The sequence below is a fragment of the Alosa pseudoharengus genome, unplaced genomic scaffold (assembly GCF_046254945.1).
Source record: "Alosa pseudoharengus isolate Yale_2024_CS ecotype anadromous, Long Island Sound unplaced genomic scaffold, YU_APseudo_1.1 YU_APseudo_1.1_scf_18, whole genome shotgun sequence".
NCBI lineage: Eukaryota > Metazoa > Chordata > Actinopteri > Clupeiformes > Clupeidae > Alosa > Alosa pseudoharengus.
This window is the reverse complement of record NW_027468650.1, coordinates 22,238,596-22,255,315: the sequence shown is the minus strand read 5'-3', so window position 1 is coordinate 22,255,315 and position 16,720 is coordinate 22,238,596. Positions and strand designations below refer to the sequence as shown.

Genomic DNA, 16,720 nt, shown 5'->3' with positions numbered 1-16,720 from the left:
TTTCTATTCAGCGAGCATTGAGCAATGCTGCATGTAAACTTTGTTTCTCCTCTTTGTTAGAGTAGCACTGATTTTACATTGACAATGACCTTTGTATTGGCCACTCTTCTGTTTGTGGACTTCACGGACAGAGAATGGAAGAGGATAGCTGACTGCAAAGTCAAAGACCTTGATTGTCGGTGCTGGGCCTAGCCTATGACCAGGTCTGCAGGTGACTCCATGGAGGTCATCTAATAAGAGAAAGTCCATCTAAAGCAATGCCATGTAGGACCAGCTAATTTACAGAATGACAAAAATGAGTCACCTGACATCCATAACAACAAACGGTGCAGTTCCACATTCAAGAATTCTGCCATATTGATATTGAAAGTTAGTTGTAGTGTAGTTGTGTAATGTGTGTAGTATCAACTGCAGCTGTAGCTGTTTTTAGACCACAGACCCTGCCAAACATTCTTGGGATTGAGACAAGAATTGAGACAGTCGTGGCCTACTGGTCGCTTCGGGCTTGTAACCGAAGGGTTGCCAGTTCGATCCCCAACCAGAAGGAGTGGCTGAAATGCCCTTGAGCAAGGCACCTCACCGCTCCCCGAGCGCCGCTGTAGCAACGCAGCTCACTGCTCAGGGTTAGTGTGTGCTTCACCAATATGTGTTCACTAATTCACGAATGGGATAAATGCAGAGACCATATTCCTTGTATACGCAAGTATACTTGGCCTAGAAACCTGATTTACATTTACATACATTATGGTCCAGTGGCACAGGTGTGGAAAGATTCAGTTGGGAGGGATTTAGGTTGTTGGTCTATTCCATAGTGACATGTGGCCTCGGGTGGTTGTTGCAACTGCAATTAACCGAAAGCCAGGTTTACTGTGTCCTTTGCAAGATCAAACAAATAGTTTGTGTCCAAGTAGTCTTATAGAGGAGATAATAATACAGTGACATTTATGTGAACTCTTCAGTAATCACCATCATCAAAGCCTCCTGTCTGATTCACATTCTCTTGTGGTAATCATAATAATAAGTAACCATATTCATTTATACATTGACATATTTTACATGTGCATGCCAAAAGTGTTTGATATGGCCAGATTAATAACCATTGACCCGTGGTAAAGACAAATTGATTGTGTTCTCCAAAGCGTTCCAAGAGTTCCTGTCCAAGCCCTAAATTCTTTCTTCTGTCTCATGGAGCCATAGTGTTTGGCCGAATGTGCAAACTTTTGAGGAGACACACATGCTTGCTCTTGTCTCTAATGAAACAATTATTCAGTGGTTTGGCTTGGACCGGGGTCAGAGGGTATCCAAGTAACATATTCAGTGGAACTCGCCAGGACAGGAAGGCTTTGGCAAGGCTTTGTAGTGTTTTCGCCATGAACCGATGCCAGATAACATATGCCTCCCTCGAACAATTTGAGGAAGTCTGTATTATTCCTAAAATAATGCTCAAATGCTGCTGTACAGATGAGAGCCAACTTGAATAATGTGCATCCTCTTTGAATCAGCATATAGGCTACTTTGAATTCTCTAAATCAAATGATAGAATGCATCACCTCCCTTGTGAATTGTCACCTCTTTTTATGTCATAATTGGTCTTTTTATTATTGCATAATGGTTTCCCCTCAGAGCCATAAAGGTACCTTTATATGGCTCTGGTTTCCATGTTTCAAACAATAGTACGTCATTCTGCAGCACACACAGAAGGTCTTTAATAAAATTCATATTGTATTTGTCTTTAAATAAACAGTGAGAACACAAACTTATTTAAGTCCAAACTTTATTCAACGTGTTTTGACAACATTAACAATAAACAAATTATCTTGATGAATGATAGTTGTTATGTGTATATATTCACATTTGTGAAAGGACAATAACACCATCCATGTCCCCCAAGCTATTCCTTACTGATAACAAACTACAGTTATTGTTGGACTGAGATATAAAAGGAAAGAAATGTATCTAAACAATCGATTGAAACCAAACCAAAAGGGTTTTCATAGAAAAATATTTTTATTCCACATAATTAACAGGGACGAAGATCTCACAGTATTTGCACCCTTACAAACATTCAGGCTTATTAGATTTCCTCTACTGAGATAGAGCTAGGTAGGATGATGCTTGAATAGTGAACTAACATTTCCCTTGTAATATCTTACATCAGAATATGAATTCCTCAGAATCAAAGGCCTGAAAACAAAATATAAACAAGACATATCAGAGTCCAAAAAGTACATACTGGTTTACACATTATGAGCAGAGAAATAGGTACAAATTCACATTTTATTCCTCAACTTTAAAAAAGTGCAGCAAACTAATACTTTTTGTACTGCCACTGCATTTTGCATTCATACAAAAAGTCTTTAATCATCGCTACATATAAATTCTCTGCTCTTGGGACAAAAGGCAGACAGGAGAGGAAACACTCCTGGAAAATGAGCTGATGTCCGACTTTCCTGTTCTGCCATCACATCATCGTGACCCGTTCTTCTCCAGAACAACAGAGGGCAGAGCCTATGATCTCTCGCCTGCCCCACCCCCTGTCATCTCCGGTGGGGAGAGGCAACCACTTCAGCCCTTCTGTGGCAAGCCTGTTTCCACAACTTCTCGGCAAGCTCAGACAATTCCACAGTGTCTCAAGGAAGGGGTGATATACGAGTTGCACCCAAAGTTCATCTCCCCTCTCTGGTTCAGCTCCCAAAGAAGGTCTTCCAAACTACCAGAGGACTCACTGGTGTGGAGTGGAGGAGTGTGACTCACCTCTAAGTGCTTACAATCACCACTCTATTTGCAGTGCTTCATCTGGGACTGTAGTTCAACACACATTTACATCTGATCCATAAGCCTACAGCCACACAGAATGGCACCAGTGTGTCCATTACATATTAGGGCTAGACAATCGACAACCTGTGCCAACCAGCTGGCTCATCCCAGTGAAGCTCAAAGCAAAGGCAGAGTCTTAGACGTTGCACAGCCAACATTACACTAGCTGACCAGGAAGGCCCCAAAGAAACTCGACTTCTCATCCATGTCAATCGTGCTCACGTTGCTGACCGTGACGAACACCCTATCCCCAGCTCCGAGCTGAAAGAGCCCGGCCTGGTAGATGGAGTACAGGCCGTACTCTGCGTCTCGGGACCAGCAGGTGGTCCGGGCATTCTTCATGAGCAAGATGGGCACAGGGTAGGAGCCCATCTTCTTGTAGACGTACTGAAGCATGGGCTTGCCCCGGACAGAGCTCCCGGAGTTCTCCCCGGCCTCCTCTTCGTCCTCCTCCTCCTCCAGGGAGGCCATGTGCCTGAAGTAGGTCTGGGAGTAGATGTAATAGAGACCAGCCTGTGGCACTACGAGCTCGCCGTCACTGAGCTGCACATTCTGGAGGAAGGCCAAACCTTTCTCTGACTCCCAGGACTGGATCTTCTGGCCATGGACCTTCCTGTTAGAAGGACCTGCAACATTGGGGCCAAAACAAGGCTTATTATTATGGGTACGGCCTGTCAGAAAAAAAGGACCATTGTTTAAAAGCTTGGCAGTAGACAGGGAAAGGATATAAGTTTCAAAGCCATTTCTCCAATTACATACCGGCTTTTCTACCTTTTTTGTTTTAGCCTAATGTGCAGGAAAAGCAAAATGAACAAAAAAAGAGAAATTCTTGGACCCGGATAGTAACTCCCATAGTTTTCAAGTTTCAGCAAAATCTGCATTTCCTCACTCTGACACAGCCAACACTTTCATAAATGCTGACTAGGCACCACTGCTGAGTGAGTGTTGCACGTTTTCAACTTTACTTTCAGTTATCTATAAAACCATAAACTCTGAGATCTGGACTTTAATCCTCGAAAGAACTGTGTATGTTGCCATGATAAAATCTCAGAATGAGTAAACACCAGCTAAAAGCATTCCTGTATCACTGAGTAGTCAGTCCTATTCTGAAAGATAACAAGTCTACTTTATTTGTAGAACACCGGCATTTGTGAACAATGAAGACCCTTATGGGTACCATGATTTTTTTCTTCAACCACACAGAGAACAAACTGCTAACATAACCGTAAGAGCAAGGATGTATACAACCCAGTGGAGACTAAACATGAAGGAGCCTTATATAGACCACACTCCTCAGTGCCTTGGCTGAGTCTTTTTAGCACCAGTGCAAAACAAAATGAGTAAATGCGTTTTAAATGATTGGAACTGGAAGGACTGGAAACCTACCTCTTAAATCTTTGTCTGTCTCTGGAGGCAAACTGCCAGTGACGTGAGCTGCAATCTTGGGCCGGGGAGCGGTCTCCTGGTCTTGGATTACCAGAGAAGGCAACATACGGTTCACCTCATCTGGGAGGAAATTAACAATTATGTTAAATAGAAGTTCAACCTTCCAGATTGGAATTACAACCTGAGTCATATTGTGCAAAGTCATGAGAGGGTGATGCCAGTACCTTTAATTGCTGAGGTGATCTCCTTCTGGTAACGGTTTGACATTGACTAGGGTTGGAAAGAATGGAAGAGTTTATTTATTCACAAATCCAACTGTAGAGAAATCTATCTAAATTAAACAGAAATGTTTGCAGTATATTACTCCATTAAAAGTCATTTTCATGAACAAATGCAAACGTTAAGCCCTGTCCAACCAACGAATTCCTCATTTAATTAAAAGGGAAACTGTATACTGGAGGTAAATGGCTTCATTGTGCATCCCTTGGCTAGCTTTAGCAGATTCAGCACCCCAACGAAGTTGATACCTTCTCGATTAAGAAGTGCAGCTGTTGCGTGACTTGCCAGCAGGGGTCGTCTTTCAGGTCTGATGTGCTTGGATCGATACCCTTGATAGTTCTGAGGTTGGCGCGCATCAGGCATGATACGCTGCTTTTGGAGAAGGTTTCTTTCATCTGTAAATCAGGTTGAGATGTCGATTTACTTTCACTTTATAAGAAATCTGCAAGTGCACCTTTATTCAACAATAACAGACCATTTTCTGCCGTTACAATGGACAATGTTCAAAAAGAAAATATCCCACATTGTCGGCTACATTTTGATAACAATCTGGGACTATAACATAGCCTATAAAAAGGTAAAAATATGAAAGAAGCTGTGTCTGACCCAGAAGTATCATTAAGTAGGCCTAAATGTAATGACAAAAAATGTGACTAACACATTCTTATCCCTCATTTATCTCTCAAACAGGTAAATAAGCATTAAGTGGGCTTTGTTCAAGTAACCATCAAATCTGCCATTTTTGATCCACTCTCGCTGTGTGATTAAGACAAGCAAAAAAAAAGTATTAATTTGAACTAATAACCAATTCGTTGTGGTTGCTTAGTTCTTTTTAGAGTCCACTGAGCACCCTGTTGGAACATATCCAGTTAAAGTTCAAGGAGCGCTGGATCGGACGGTGCGCCTTGCAGAATAGCTGACTTTCCCCCACCCCATACAGCCTACTTTTCTTTGAAATGCAAGTTTATGGCCCCATATTGCGAAATTTAATGCATAAGCCATCGCGTTTACAAACAGACCCATAAAGACAGACGTCTTCAATAAAACACTGTAACTGAAAAGTTGCTGCTTCGGGAGAATAGGCATTCTTATCTGACACACAAGAACATGCTAAACGACTAATTCGTTTGTCTTACCGTCGTCAGGACGTTGCTGAAGTATATGAATGTCACTGCGACTGCAATTGTTTGCAAAAGAATCGCTGCCAACAGTAAAAGTCCGATATATTGCATAGTATGTGAGCTTGTCATATTGACCATCGCGTACGCTGCAGAGGTCCTAGACAAAAGCTGGAGATGAATTCTTTCAGTCAGTACATATGAAAAAACATGGAGGCGGAGCAGAGGTTGGCGATCAAGGAAAAAGCGAGCAGGAACACAATCCTTTCTCCGAAACCTTGAGAGGCTGTCCCTGCTGCTGTTGGTAAATGACAGTTTCCTTTCACAGTAAACCCATACTTCAACAATTGACAATTCAGCACTAATAATCTGACCACCTATTCTTCTAAAAATCTACAATTAAGATGTAATGTTCTTGACTCTTCCATTTATTTTGTTTTTCTGTTTTAAGATAAATACCATCATATCATTGTGGCCAAACTGTTTTCCATACAAATGCATACACAATTACTAGAGCTCAGAAGTCGGGTTCTGTGTTTTAATATTTAACACATGGGCTAAATCTGATCCCCCCACATGAATGTCCAAGGGGGGGAATTCGGGCCCTATTGTTTTTCGCTGTTGTATTTTTAAGAGGTGGGGGTATTTTCGTCATCTGATTTATTGTGCTGAAGTGTTCAGTTTCTAGTCGACCTCTGCCCACAGCTTAGAGGGGCCTCTTTTGAATCCATCAAACAGGACAGCGCGAAAGCTGGCATTTCCCCTCCCTAACAGCCAAAAAAGGGAAAATCCATCCTGAAGAGGGAAGAAAAACAATCTGCATAAAAAACAGAGGACCCCCCCCCCCCCCATACTGTACACTACACAACTCTAAAGAGACCCACTATTCATCATCTGCTTCCAAGTTGATTTGACTGAATATGCAATTTCAGTCTCCACGGAACCAGAGCTGCAATTTGAGTCATGTTTTGCCTGTTCACAGACAGGGGAAGAGCATGATGAGGTGCGACAGGTATTAGTGAGCCATTTCATACAGGTTTTTTGTGGGTGTAATGTGATAGACGATGTGTTCACTCTACCCAGGGGCTAAACTTAGGGCCCCTAAAAGCAGGCATGTAACAGCTCTCCGCCACACTCACAAAGCCCTTGTGGCATAGTAACCGCTGTGGCATTGGACACTCCGAGTCCACTGTTATTACACTGTAACATCAGTGTAAGATGTTCCAGACCCAACATCCTTATTCTAAGCAGATGTTTTCCCCCAACTCAATTCTGCTCATTTCAATATCTGGCTCTTTTTTCGTTGGAGGTGAGAGTTTTGTAGAGCTACACAGTTGTGCATTTTGGTGTGCAGGCAGGCGTGCGCATTCGTTTGGTTGTCTAATTTGTGGTTTTTGACACTCAGGCCTGTGGTGCTGCAGAGGTGGAGCCATGGACAGTTGCGAGCAATTTGCCAAATAACTGCTCGGCCCAGCCTTGTTTGGGCCAAACATGTCGTGCTGCGATTTGATCAGTGGCCGTAATGAGGAGCAGATGAAGCGGCCACGACCCACAGAGCCACGCACTGAGACAGCCCACGCCCCCACATACACACACACACACACACACTGAGACAGCCTACTCCCACACACACACACACACACACACACACACACACACACACACACACACACACACACACACACACACACACACACACACACACACACACACACACACACACACACACACACACACACACACACACACACACACACACACACACACACACACACACACACACACACACACACACACACACACACACACGAGACAGCCCCCCACACACAAACGAGTTCATGAGTCAGACTCACAGCCAAGTCCAAATCAGGTACTTAGTGTAAACCAAAGATTCCAATGAGGTCTAATTTTAGCAGTGGACCACATCTTATCTGCTTTCACCAAAAGAAAGATACAAAAAAGAAACTACATATCACTGAGGAACCTGTGGTGGTTGAGAAAGCGGGGTGTGAAATACAGTATGAAAATGAAACCAGAGACACCTGGATTGGCCTCAATCGGTTGTGCACTGACTTGTTCTAAGATTTTGCTACAAGGAAATTATTGCACAATATTTCACTTTACTCCCAAATGGAAGATATAGGCACATAAAAGTAGATCACAATTGATTAAAGTGTTATCTAAACACAGCTTGACAGTAAACCACATCTCAAACTCTCTTACAAGAACAAACTGCGATAAGATTAACTTTGGCCGAATTAACTATGGACACAGCATGAGTGGGAGGGTTTGGTGAATATATGACATGTGTTTTTCTAAATACACATTGATATACTTTTTAAGTAAAACTCAGACTTAATAAAATATAGTCTATATTACTTCATGACATGGAAAAACAAATCTGATGATTTCTAAAAGAAAAATTAATCCCAGTTGTATTGCATTGCAATCCTGTTTGAAAAGAGAGGGAAGAGGGAGGGGAGGGGGAGAGAGGGAGAACACAATAGAGAACAAAGTTTATGCTGCAGCTCAAGTCTGATCTTGACTTTTCTCTCTCACTCCCAGTGCTCCTTTTTGTCTCCCCCCTCCCTCTCTTCTTCTCTCCCTTTCTCTCTCTCTCTCCTGCTCTCTCTCTCTCTATCTATCTCAGTCAGCCAGCTGTGCTCGACCGTGGTCTCCACAGTCCTTCGTGTTGACATGACCCCCCTCTGAATGGCAGGCAACCTAAACAATGCAACAAATAGAGCGGCCGATCTGCTCATATCTGGCACACGTATGCTGCAGGGGTGGAGGAGGAGAAAACTTTGGTGGAAAAAAAAAAAGGTTGCGGGGACCAATGGGCAGGCCGGAAACTCGGGATTTTCCAGCAGCAGCCCGAGAGTTCAAGCTTGGCTTGGTTTGTTTTAGCTGACGCCAGGAAAAGCTCCAGCAGAGAATCAAACTCATCTCTTAAGGTGGCTCTTCCGTGCGGAGCCATCAACCCGCTGAGCGCACGGGGTCTCCACACACAAATTATGCTCCCTCTCTTGGGCTAACGGCTGTCTTGCGGAGCGCTGGCTGAGATACGTTTTTCACCTCGTTAGATCGTTTTGAGAACGCTCAAACATATTTCTACGCAACACACAAAGTGATTTGTAGTTACGTCCTGAGAATTGCATCCTTTCTTTCAGTTTGAATGGAATCCAGGCCGTATGAATTAAATCCGGGTGCCCCCCTTATGTGATCTAAATCATACGTTAGGCAGTCAGAAAAGGAGTGGGAAGAAAGCCTTTTGAACAGGCTATTTTGGAACGTCTACTCCTCTGGGTACTGTAACACAGGAGCACAATAGCCCATGCAGTCCATTTACTTTTCATATTAACTAATAGTTTACAACTACGGCGTTTAAAAGTAAACAGCAGTGGCAACTGTTGGGTTCGGGTTGGTTTGGTGGTTTTACTAGTTGACCAGTGCCCAGAGGGGCTTACCCCCCTCACAGTGCATGAGGACATGGTGAGGATTTTTTTTCTTGCGTAGTCTTGTTTTAATGCCTCATTTCACTTGGGGAATCAAGAATTTGGCTGGAAAAGAGGCCCCTGCTTGAGGAGGCCCAGCTTTTTTTATTAGGAGAAAAGTGGTCCTCTGGCATAAAGTGTCAATGGGGGCAGGAGGTAGGGAGGGAGGGAGAGGGACGAAGGAGACCTCGACAGCCAGCCCATGTTAACAGACAGGGAAGTGTTCAGGTCAAAACAAGGAGGAAAAGAGCGGTTGGGTCGCATGAAGTCACATATGAGTATGAGTTGTCCGACAGAAGGGAGATTCCCAGAGTCTGGTGGCGTATGACTAAATGAATGTTTCTCTGGTGGTGTACGAAATGTCTCTGCTGAAATCAATCACAGACTGTAAATGGTGCTTGCATGCACTAAAGAATTGGAGGATACTGCTGTGTATGTGTGCTGATACCCCCCCCCCCCCCCACACACACACACACACATTCAAACATGTTGGTTTTAAATTGGTGTAATTTCGTAATAGAGTAGATAATTTAAATTGTCAGTTCCTGTTATACTAATGTGGCTTTTTAAACATTATTTCAGAGCTTGTTGTCCTCAGTCCAAGAGAGGCAAGTAAGGTTTTCGTCTTAAGTCATCTTTGCGGATACAAATCTGTGCAAGATGGAAGTCTTTTTTTATTACCATTTGGCCGGCTCCAGCTTTTTGGGAGGAGAGACAACCAAAGACCAGTGGTCATCCATGGGTGGGGTCATGATAGATGTCCAGAACTCTGAGTTAACAACATAAACACACAGATCATTCTGTCATTGGAGAGATGGCCAAACGATCGTCCAAACATGATCTTTTTGCACTCTTCCAAACATCTGAATCTGAGTATCATCACATGCAGTGGAGTGGAACACACTATAAAACAAAAGGCTCCATTAACAAGACCAAAATCATAGAACATCTGTGACAGATTGTCCATTGTGTCCGAAGTCTATACAGTCCAAGTGTCAAGGTAATGTGGTTTCTTGTCTGTGGGGGACATGACTTCAATCAGACACCACACACTCGACAGACATTGTGGTTAATGAAATGGGACATAAATTATGCTTGTTTAGAACAATTAGTGGGCAACCATCTGTTTTCAGGCATCTGTGTCCCACAGCTAAACAAAGGTGGCTTTAGATAGACTCAGAGTCAGCGTCTACATGGCTCCTGTGTCATCAAGGAAAGAAAACGAGCTCTGAGGACTTATAACGAAATCCCCTTGTTCGCTGGAGAAACAAGCATATCTCTAACTGTGTGGCCTTAAAGTCAGGAAGCTCAATACAATGTGAACCCAAGTCAAATGATAACATTCTCTTGCACGAGTGGTATGTGAACTTTCACATGCACACACAACTCAGAGGGGTTTGTTTTCTTTAGCAATAACCACTGGGCCTCAGTGGGTGATTAATGATTAACTCTTTGACTTACTGAGATGTACTGTGATAACGCCTGGCATAGTTTGACCTACCCACCAGGTTGGCATGCCAATACCTTCCTCAGGGTCAATTACATCAAGTTAATGCAAAGTATTATGTTTCGTGGCTGTTTGGGCACGTTGACAAACTCATCTTCATCTGTGTGAGATTTTTGGAGATCAGGTTTGGTCATGTGACTTCACCCTGCCACACTCAATTTCAGAGCTGTTTGACATGAAAACATCTCTCTTATTTCTCGGCAGAGCTTCCCTGTCAGGACACAAAAAATCAATCAGCTCGCCCAGAGAACTTCCAGAGAACCACGTGCAGCAGCACAGCATGGGATTGGACGGCAAATGTCTGTCCATGCTGAGGAACTGTTTACTTTCTCATTCTATTCTCAAGACATTTTATTATTTTTATTGTTCCATTGTAGTCTGGCAAACTCGATGCAACAATAAATGTTTGGTCTGAACTGGTTTCAGGCCAGTACCGTGAAAACCATTTAAAGAAAAAGTTGGAATCATTTTGCGTAAAGTTCATGAGTACAATGACCAAAAAGTAGATGTAAGAACTTGTATTACCAGCATCCTGCATTTGTCTTTTACAGCAAGTTTCAAGGGCCGAGGGAACAGCTAGAAGAAGCAAAGAGTTAGAGAACAAGAGTGACATCTCCTGTTGAAATGACACAATGCAACAATTTCATGAAATTCAAATTTAGTGGTTGCCGGGTAACACACAGTGAAGACATTTTGATGACATGAAACATTCAACAAGTGAAATGGAATAATCAACTTAAAACGCAACAGTTACATTCAGTGTAAGAACAACAGAGAAAACAAGTCATGGAAGTCTGAGAACTTATGGCTCATAATAACACATGTTTTGGTCCAGAAGCATTTGGTTTAAAAATGTGGGAATAGTCCATACCAGTGGAAAACTTCAAAACCAAGGAAATGAAAAAAAAAAAACAACAACCACAAACTCTTGCCAGAAAAAAAAGGATGAAGCAAAATGAGAAAACAGCTCAACAAATCAAAACCCCTGAAGTAGCTGAACCATCTCCTCCTCAGTGCTATTAAAAGCACACTCCCCAGACGTAGTGTTTGACTAAGAGCTAAGATAAAAACCCACGCTGCATTGTGGCTGTCTCTCCACCATTATACATAAATACAGAGTGCTGCCGAGTGAATCACATGCTTTCGCCAGAAGTCTCTCTGGTGCAGGCCAGCGTTACTGCACTGAGTGCATTCCTTAGCGCTTATCTCCACCAGTGGGCCTCTCCTCTCCTCCTCTGGTTCATACTAACCTCCCAGATAGAGCTCCAGCCTACGTATGTTGTCACGCAGCAGACTGAAGCATGTTCCTAAACTGATCCCTTAATGAACTGGTCTTTTTGTTGGACTAATATGAGCATATAATAGTAAAGCAGGGGGTTTACCATAAGGTTATGTCAGATCATTACATAATTGGATTAAAAATTCAACAAGAGCAGAGAAAACAAAAACAGAACATAGACCTAAACCATATATTAGATATTAGTAAAATGTTCAGTTTATCCATAGAAAAATATAGAATAAATGTTGAAAAGTAGTTTTGTTCAGACTCAGGTGCCCATTTTGGCATTATCCAGTGTCAAGCATATTACAATTCTTCTTCTTAATCTAAAGAGATAATAACATATAATATCAAGTGATTGTTTCTTTCATAGTGGTTATCCCATATACCGGTACATCATTCAAGTACTGTAGGATTTATCTGGTACATAGATACAGCAACGTTCACTCCAAATCCCTGTCTTCATTGTTTACAGAGTACTGTCATCGCCTACTTTTCACATTATTGTACAATGACAGTAGTTATTTGGTGATGATATACTGCTGCAGTGGTCCCATAGACATAAATTCTGATAAAAGCTTTGCAATATATCATATTTGGCGTTGTGCTTTGTGCGTTTAGCAGTATTAAAATAAAGTAAAGAGCACATGCCAAATAAATGGTCTGGCTTGTTCCAACAGTTCACAAATCACAAATCATAAAACAAGCCACCCAGTGCCTAAAATGATGAATTGCATTGATATATTGCACTAATAAATAAATTAATCTCAAGATATTAAAATGTGACATTAGGTTTTAAACCAAACCTTATTCAAAAGGTTACAAGCTTACCTGTGCTTTAAACCTCATTCAAAAAGGTTGAAAGTAGTGGATACAAGCTTGCACAAGTGGAAAAAAGTAGTGGATGCAAGCTTGCTGTGTCACAGAGGGTCAATTTTGAGTTAGTATGACATGTAATGACACAATGTACTTTTTATCAGTCTAATCATTTGGTTAATCACATCCTCCTTTCTCTCATCTACATTCTCTGGTCACTTAGAGATTTTCCTTCAGCCACTGGATGTAGTTCCACATGCTGCGCGTTCCCACTGAGAACTTGGCAGGCCAGGAAGAGAACACCATGCATCCGTGGAAGCCGTCCTCATAGTGGTCCCTGGTGACCGCGACGCCTGCCTCCTCCAGTCGTTGCGCATACATCAACCCGTCGTCACGCAGCACGTCGTGCTCACACGTCATGATGTAGGCGGGTGGCACCGCCCTCAGGACCTCGTCCTCCGCCAGCAGCGGAGCGGCCCGGACGTCCAGCAGAGCCGGCAGCTCCTCCACCACTTGTGCGCTGCCGCGGGCAGGGGATACTCGCCGGTAGTCCTTCCGGAAAGCCGGCTGGAGCAGATGCATCCAGTCCACCCGTGCCCTGACGGTCTCCGGTACCTTGGTCAGGTCCAGGGCGGTGTGGTTGTTGGCCAGCAGGAGAGGGACCAGGCTGTAGCTGCCGTTGAGATACTCTAGCCAGAAGCGGGCCATGACCGGGCGATACAAGATGGGGATGTTTCCATTCTGCTGATAGGAAGGTGTGTTAAAGTCCAGTGCTTGGAGCACAGGGTAGATCAGGGCCTGCACCTTGAACTTGGTGGCGGTTCTGTTATCAGCTGCCATCTGTTTCAGAGGAGAAGAGGATTAAGGGATCCCTCACTGACCCTGAAGCATCCACGCTTGTGCAAATCAACTGAAACAAATCCGTAGCCGTTCGAGAATGGACGAGAAACTTTTTCCATTAAATCCCAACTAAGGTTTGTCTCTTGTCTTACAAGGGTCTTTGAAACACATTGTTTCTGAGTATCCCCCACCCACCTTATGACCACAAATTCATATCACCCTTCACATTTTGTTTCAATTCATTCACACAAGGGGTACATACATGTGTGTGTGTGTATGTGACAATATGATAGTAACAACCGGCAAACACACCGACTCCCTTTCCATACCTGTTGGACCACAGCAGCAGCCAGGTTCCCCCCAGCACTGTCACCTGAAATGGCCACCCTCTTTGGGTCCACGGAGTACTGCACCAGAACTTCGGGCCTCAGGAAGAAAGTAGCAGCCTTTAGAGCATCATGGTACTGCTGGGGGAAGTGGGCTTCTGGGGCCAGGCAGTAGCTAACAGTGATGAAGAACAAAACAAAGCACAGCAATGACATGCAATGCAGCCACGGGGTGTGCCTCACGCATCCACACATTCCCAGCAGCAGATAGAACAATGTGTATCTGCTGTATCCCACGTTCTCATAGAACATGCTACAGAAGGGCACTGACCAAGGGCTCACAGATAACACGAATTTCTATGAAGATGAGTATGTAGGAAAACATCCACAGTCTGGACACTGTGGTTTAAAATGTAGTGTCACTCATCCTGATAGCTTTGAAGAGTATCAAAAGCAATAGCAACACTTACTCAACAGATACAATGACTGCATCCAGTTCTTCTGCCATGTTCCTGCACAGCAAGTCATACGACCGCATTCCTTTCACAACATAACAGGTTTTAGGTGAGGTTAAAAACACAGAATACACACTACAAGCAACTGGTCTTGTGACAGCTTGCTGTGTAATTAAAATGTTTGAGCTTTGGGTGGAGTAATGCAGTAGTAGCAGGAGTGCCATTGTGTGCCATTGGTCTTTAAAATTGAAGTGATTCCAATTTGTTGTTCTAAACAAACTCAAGGATGTGCGTCAATAGATGTGTGAGGGTGTGATTTGATTCAGGATGTAACTAAATGAGCCAGTAATTTTAAACATGCACTAGTAAGAGTAAGAAGCCACACACACACACACACACACACACACACACACATAAACTCTACTCACGTCCACTACCCATGGCCCATCCACCTCCATGAAAGTACACAACACCCCTCTTCAGATGGTGCTCCTTCACTTGTGTGGTTGGTTCAAACACACGAGCTGGCACACCAGCAAAGGAGGTGTCGGTCACCCGTAACGTGTTACTGGACTGAGGACCCTTCACCTCCACTTTGGTCACAAAGTAATTGATGACATGGATGTGGTGGCTGAGGCCAAGGTCATGAGCCAAGTCCCCCTGTGTGTAAAGAGGACCATAATAGTAATCCAAACCAAAGGCCTTATCTAATTCTTGTCAATAAATGTCTATTTGTATAGCATTTAACATGTTATACACACGAGTTAAATCGAGTAAGCAACATTCTCTTGATTTGGGGTATCAGTTCCCTCTGAGTAACATCTCATACTGCTTTGTGGAGTCATAGCACTCATAGCACCTGCCGTCGAAGAGATTACACACCAACACTTGCTGTAATCGAGATTTTGGTTGACAGTGATCTGATCTGGCAACAAATTACCTAGGAGGACCGTAATTATCGAAAACTTTAACTTAATTGACCACTGCCCAGTGTAATGCACAAACAAAACAAACACAAAAGAAAGTGTATAGCAGTTGGTCGTAGCCTAGCCACGGTCCATGTCCCACTAAATCAGAAGAAGCGTGACAATGGTTAACAATTACATGAACCAACCTATCAATCACTCAATCCAGTACTCTGCTGGTGAACACGCATTAAGTGAGTCGTCATGCAATAACAGTAGAGACTGACTTAGCCTAACTGTAAATGGCAGTGCAGCAGTGTCTTACCATATGCATGAAACTCCGGAAAACAGCATCCAGAATCATTAGTTTCCATGGCTCACATATAGTATTAGGCAATGGAAGGTAAACATAGTACGCAGCTGCCACTGACAATAACAAGGTAGCCGCGAAAAACGGCTTCATTTTCAGAATCTCAGTGCAAAACCAGCCTTGATGGAACAAGGCGTTTTCGGTAGCCAAACTTAATTGCGTGCTGCGCGTAATGCCATCTGAAGCCTAGAGTCTTACGTTATGAAATCTGACAGTACATTCAGAATAAGAGTCCTTGGATAGTGTAACAAAAAATATGATCGACGTAGGCACATTGAAAGTTACATTTGCGGGACGATGAATCAAAATAATGATATTAATGTGGTGTTTAAACTGTTGACGCTTTTTTGAGCCGTTTGCGTAACCTCGTGTTTTGCGTAAGGTGTTTTGTAAGCGTGTACACGTGTCTTAAATAATAATAGGCTAATCTAAAAAAAAGTATTGGGGCCTACCTACGTCCGACAACTAACCTATTACTGGGAACGTTTAGACTTCGCAATAATGTTTCACCTAATTATCCCTGACCCTAAGCAAACTGAAATAGAAATCAGGAAATCAGGCCATATTTGTTGATGAATAATGAAGTGTTCCTTTTATTTTGAAATTATTTGGGTATGGAAGCATGAGTGGAGTGCCCACCCACCAAGTAGGATGGGCCTGTTCTGACCATTGAGAGCATTTGTTTTTATACTGTGACATGTTACAGTAAATCGCTGAGGGGGCCCTTATGTTCATCATATTTGGTGCATATCATGCCCTTCCCCGCCAAGGACTGATTATGAACATGATATAAATGTATTATTTGGTGTAATTTTTACGTCAATGCTATGTGTATGGTAGGCTATTTAGGTCAATGATATTTAGGTATTTTTGCTGAGTGAATGCACTCTGATTTTGATTGTTATTAAGTAATAAAATAGTAGCAGTGCTCGTATCTGTTGCCTTGTCTACTACTGCCTAACAAAATAGTATGGGGATTCGACTTGATGCAAAGTCTCTGCTTGATCTAGCCGTCTGCAGCGGTCTGCAGCTGACTACATGACGTATGCACAATGCTGGTAACGGGTTGAAAACAGAATCTCAGAAATAATCACGTTATGCAGTCAGTTTAGACGGCTGCAGGCGGCA

At 43.1% G+C, this 16,720-nt stretch overlaps 2 protein-coding genes across 2 annotated transcripts; both read right to left on the bottom strand.

Moving 5' to 3' along the window:
• Positions 1-1,757: 1,757 nt before the first annotated feature.
• On the bottom strand, positions 1,758-5,813 carry tnfsf10 (TNF superfamily member 10). Its single transcript, XM_076290557.1, has 5 exons — positions 5,619-5,813; positions 4,731-4,877; positions 4,428-4,473; positions 4,204-4,323; positions 1,758-3,443 (listed from the first exon to the last, which is right to left on the bottom strand). Exons 1-5 carry the CDS (start codon positions 5,739-5,741, stop codon positions 2,980-2,982), a joined length of 900 nt encoding a protein of 299 aa, XP_076146672.1. The 5' UTR covers positions 5,742-5,813; the 3' UTR covers positions 1,758-2,979.
• A 5,429-nt stretch (positions 5,814-11,242) lies between these two features.
• Positions 11,243-15,773, bottom strand: LOC143131134 (neutral cholesterol ester hydrolase 1-like). The gene is made up of 5 exons (XM_076290556.1): positions 15,548-15,773; positions 14,746-14,977; positions 14,333-14,402; positions 13,866-14,037; positions 11,243-13,536 (listed from the first exon to the last, which is right to left on the bottom strand). Exons 1-5 carry the CDS (start codon positions 15,683-15,685, stop codon positions 12,916-12,918), a joined length of 1,233 nt encoding a protein of 410 aa, XP_076146671.1. The 5' UTR covers positions 15,686-15,773; the 3' UTR covers positions 11,243-12,915.
• Between the last annotated feature and the right edge of the window lie 947 nt (positions 15,774-16,720).

What these genes read in the sequence shown, in the direction of transcription:
- LOC143131134 (XM_076290556.1), bottom strand. Translation starts at nt 15,685, where the DNA reads ATGAAGCCGTTTTTCGCGGCTACCTTGTTATTGTCAGTGGCAGCTGCG. An exon ending in TCCGGAGTTTCATGCATATG is followed by an intron (nt 14,978 to 15,547) that starts GTAAGACACTGC and finishes CTTTACACACAG; the next exon opens with GGGGACTTGGCTCATGACCT. An exon ending in GCAGTCATTGTATCTGTTGA is followed by an intron (nt 14,038 to 14,332) that starts GTAAGTGTTGCT and finishes CATCACTGTTAG; the next exon opens with CTACTGCCTGGCCCCAGAAG.
- tnfsf10 (XM_076290557.1), bottom strand. Translation starts at nt 5,741, where the DNA reads ATGGTCAATATGACAAGCTCACATACTATGCAATATATCGGACTTTTA. An exon ending in TGCACTTCTTAATCGAGAAG is followed by an intron (nt 4,474 to 4,730) that starts GTATCAACTTCG and finishes TTCCAACCCTAG; the next exon opens with TCAATGTCAAACCGTTACCA. An exon ending in GATCACCTCAGCAATTAAAG is followed by an intron (nt 4,324 to 4,427) that starts GTACTGGCATCA and finishes ATTTCCTCCCAG; the next exon opens with ATGAGGTGAACCGTATGTTG.